The 1917-nt window shown below is 64.2% G+C and overlaps 1 protein-coding gene across 1 annotated transcript; it reads left to right on the forward strand.

Moving 5' to 3' along the window:
- Positions 1 to 62: 62 nt before the first annotated feature.
- Positions 63 to 973, forward strand: EMIHUDRAFT_255181 (hypothetical protein; the record flags this gene model as incomplete). Its single annotated transcript, XM_005774272.1, has 3 exons — positions 63 to 322; positions 444 to 800; positions 880 to 973. Coding segments are annotated over 3 exons (711 nt in total), but the record flags the coding sequence as incomplete, so codon positions are not given.
- Positions 974 to 1917: the final 944 nt, after the last annotated feature.

A 1917-nucleotide genomic window follows, 5' to 3' on the forward strand; every position in this document is an offset into this window, starting at 1 on the left:
CCTCGCGAGCGGTTGCTTTGGGTGCGATCCCCGGGCTGCGCGAGGGGGTTGTCGACCCTCAGGACGAGGGGTCTCAGCTGGTTGCGCTGCTGCTGGGCGCAAAGCCGGGCGAGCACGTCGTCGACTACTGCGCGGGCGCAGGCGGCAAGACGCTCGCGCTCGCGGCGCAGATGCGCAACAAGGGGCGGCTGGTTGCGATGGACGTCGATCACGCGCGACTCGAGCGCGGGGCGCCGCGCCGCAAGAAGGCGGGGGTGGACAACGTGCAGACGCACGTCATCGAGCAGGGCAAGGACAAGTGGCTCAAGCGACGGAAGCGGACGTGAGGCAGCCCCCGCGCGCCTCCCACAACGCGCCGTCCACCGCCCGCGTGGCGGATCCGGTCGCCCCGCCAACCCTCTCCCCGCCACCCCTCCTCCACCCGCCTCCCCTCCCCGATGCAGCTTCGACCGGGTACTCGTCGACGCGCCTTGCTCCGGCGTCGGCGCCTGGCGGCGCAACCCAGACGCCCGCTGGCTGCGCCGGACGCGTCCCATAGAAGAGCTGCTTCCCGTGCAGGCGGAGGTGCTGCAGCGCGCCGCAAGGCTCGTCCGTCCAGGCGGCACTCTGGTTTACGCCACCTGCTCGCTGCTGCCCGAGGAGAACGAGGCGCAGGTCGAGGCTTTCCTGGCCTCGGCCGACGGGGCCGAGTTTGAGCTCGCGCCACCGGAGCACTTTGGTGCGCCCTTCGACGACGGCTACCTGCGGCTCAGCCCCGCGAGGCACGGTTGCGACGGGTTCTTTGGCGCGGCGCTCGTTCGGTCGGAGGGAGGGTGGACCCGAAGGGGGAGACGCACGGCTGGTGCTAGCTGCTAGTACAGAGTAGCGCTGGCATGACAGTGACGCGCATATTCTCAGCGAAATGTCCAGCTCTGAGGCACCTCCGGAGGCAGGCCGCCGCACGCCGGCGACACAGCTCCAGCTGTCAAACTGACCCGCAGCTCCTCTCAGAGCGGGAACTGTGACGAAAGTTGACTGAGGCGGTTGTCAGGAATCATCATACGGATCACATGGTGGCTCTCTCATGACGCCCAGTAGTTATGGAACATTATCGATCAACACTTTTGATAGACCGAAAGTAAGATCGTTGGTGCAGAAACCCCGGCCATGCCCATGTAACGCAATTGTGCTCGATTTTTTGGTAGAAGTGTCTCCAAGTCTTCTGGACCCATCGATGGCCGTCGCCTCGACGCCGCTCGTCGCGGCACCATCGTGCCCGGCCTGGGCGAAGCATCGTCGCGGGCGCCAGCCTGGGTTCGTGATTTCACATGGAAACAGCGAATCGGTTTCACTTTCACTTTCACTTCACATTTCATGTGAAACGAAATTTCACTTTTTCGAGCGAGTGTGAAGAATCGTGTGAACGTGAATGATGACGGATGCTCCCACCGAGTCGTCCGACACTCTGACACTCACTTGCACAGGTGTTGGCTCCCAAGCAGCAGCCAAGATGAAGGAGGCTGGAGATATTGGTCTCGCTGAGCTGATGTGTACACTAGACCTATATGAATCTCATGGCATGCTCTGGGCGAATACGGTGCCGATGGTGGGATGAACTCTCTCAGCAGTCGAGAGTCGACTCTCGACGCATCGGGAGGCGCGGCCGCTGCGGTGTAGGGGCGGCGGCGAGCTCCCGGTTGCAAATACTCGCCTCACAGTCCAAGATGGCGGCTCGCGCCCCCATCCGCGCACCAGCGTGCCACTCTAGCCCCGCCTGCCGCCCAGATACCGAGGGCGGGGCGCACTCTTCGACTTGGGCTATTATTTGCCACCGGGAGGGCGGCGGCGGCGGTGTAGGGGCGGCGGCGAGCTCCCGGTTGCAAATACTCACCTCACAGTCCAAGATGGCGGCTCGCGCCCCCATCCGTGCACAAACGT

This window comes from Emiliania huxleyi (genome assembly GCF_000372725.1).
Source record: "Emiliania huxleyi CCMP1516 unplaced genomic scaffold EMIHUscaffold_3154, whole genome shotgun sequence".
Lineage (NCBI taxonomy): Eukaryota > Haptophyta > Isochrysidales > Noelaerhabdaceae > Emiliania > Emiliania huxleyi.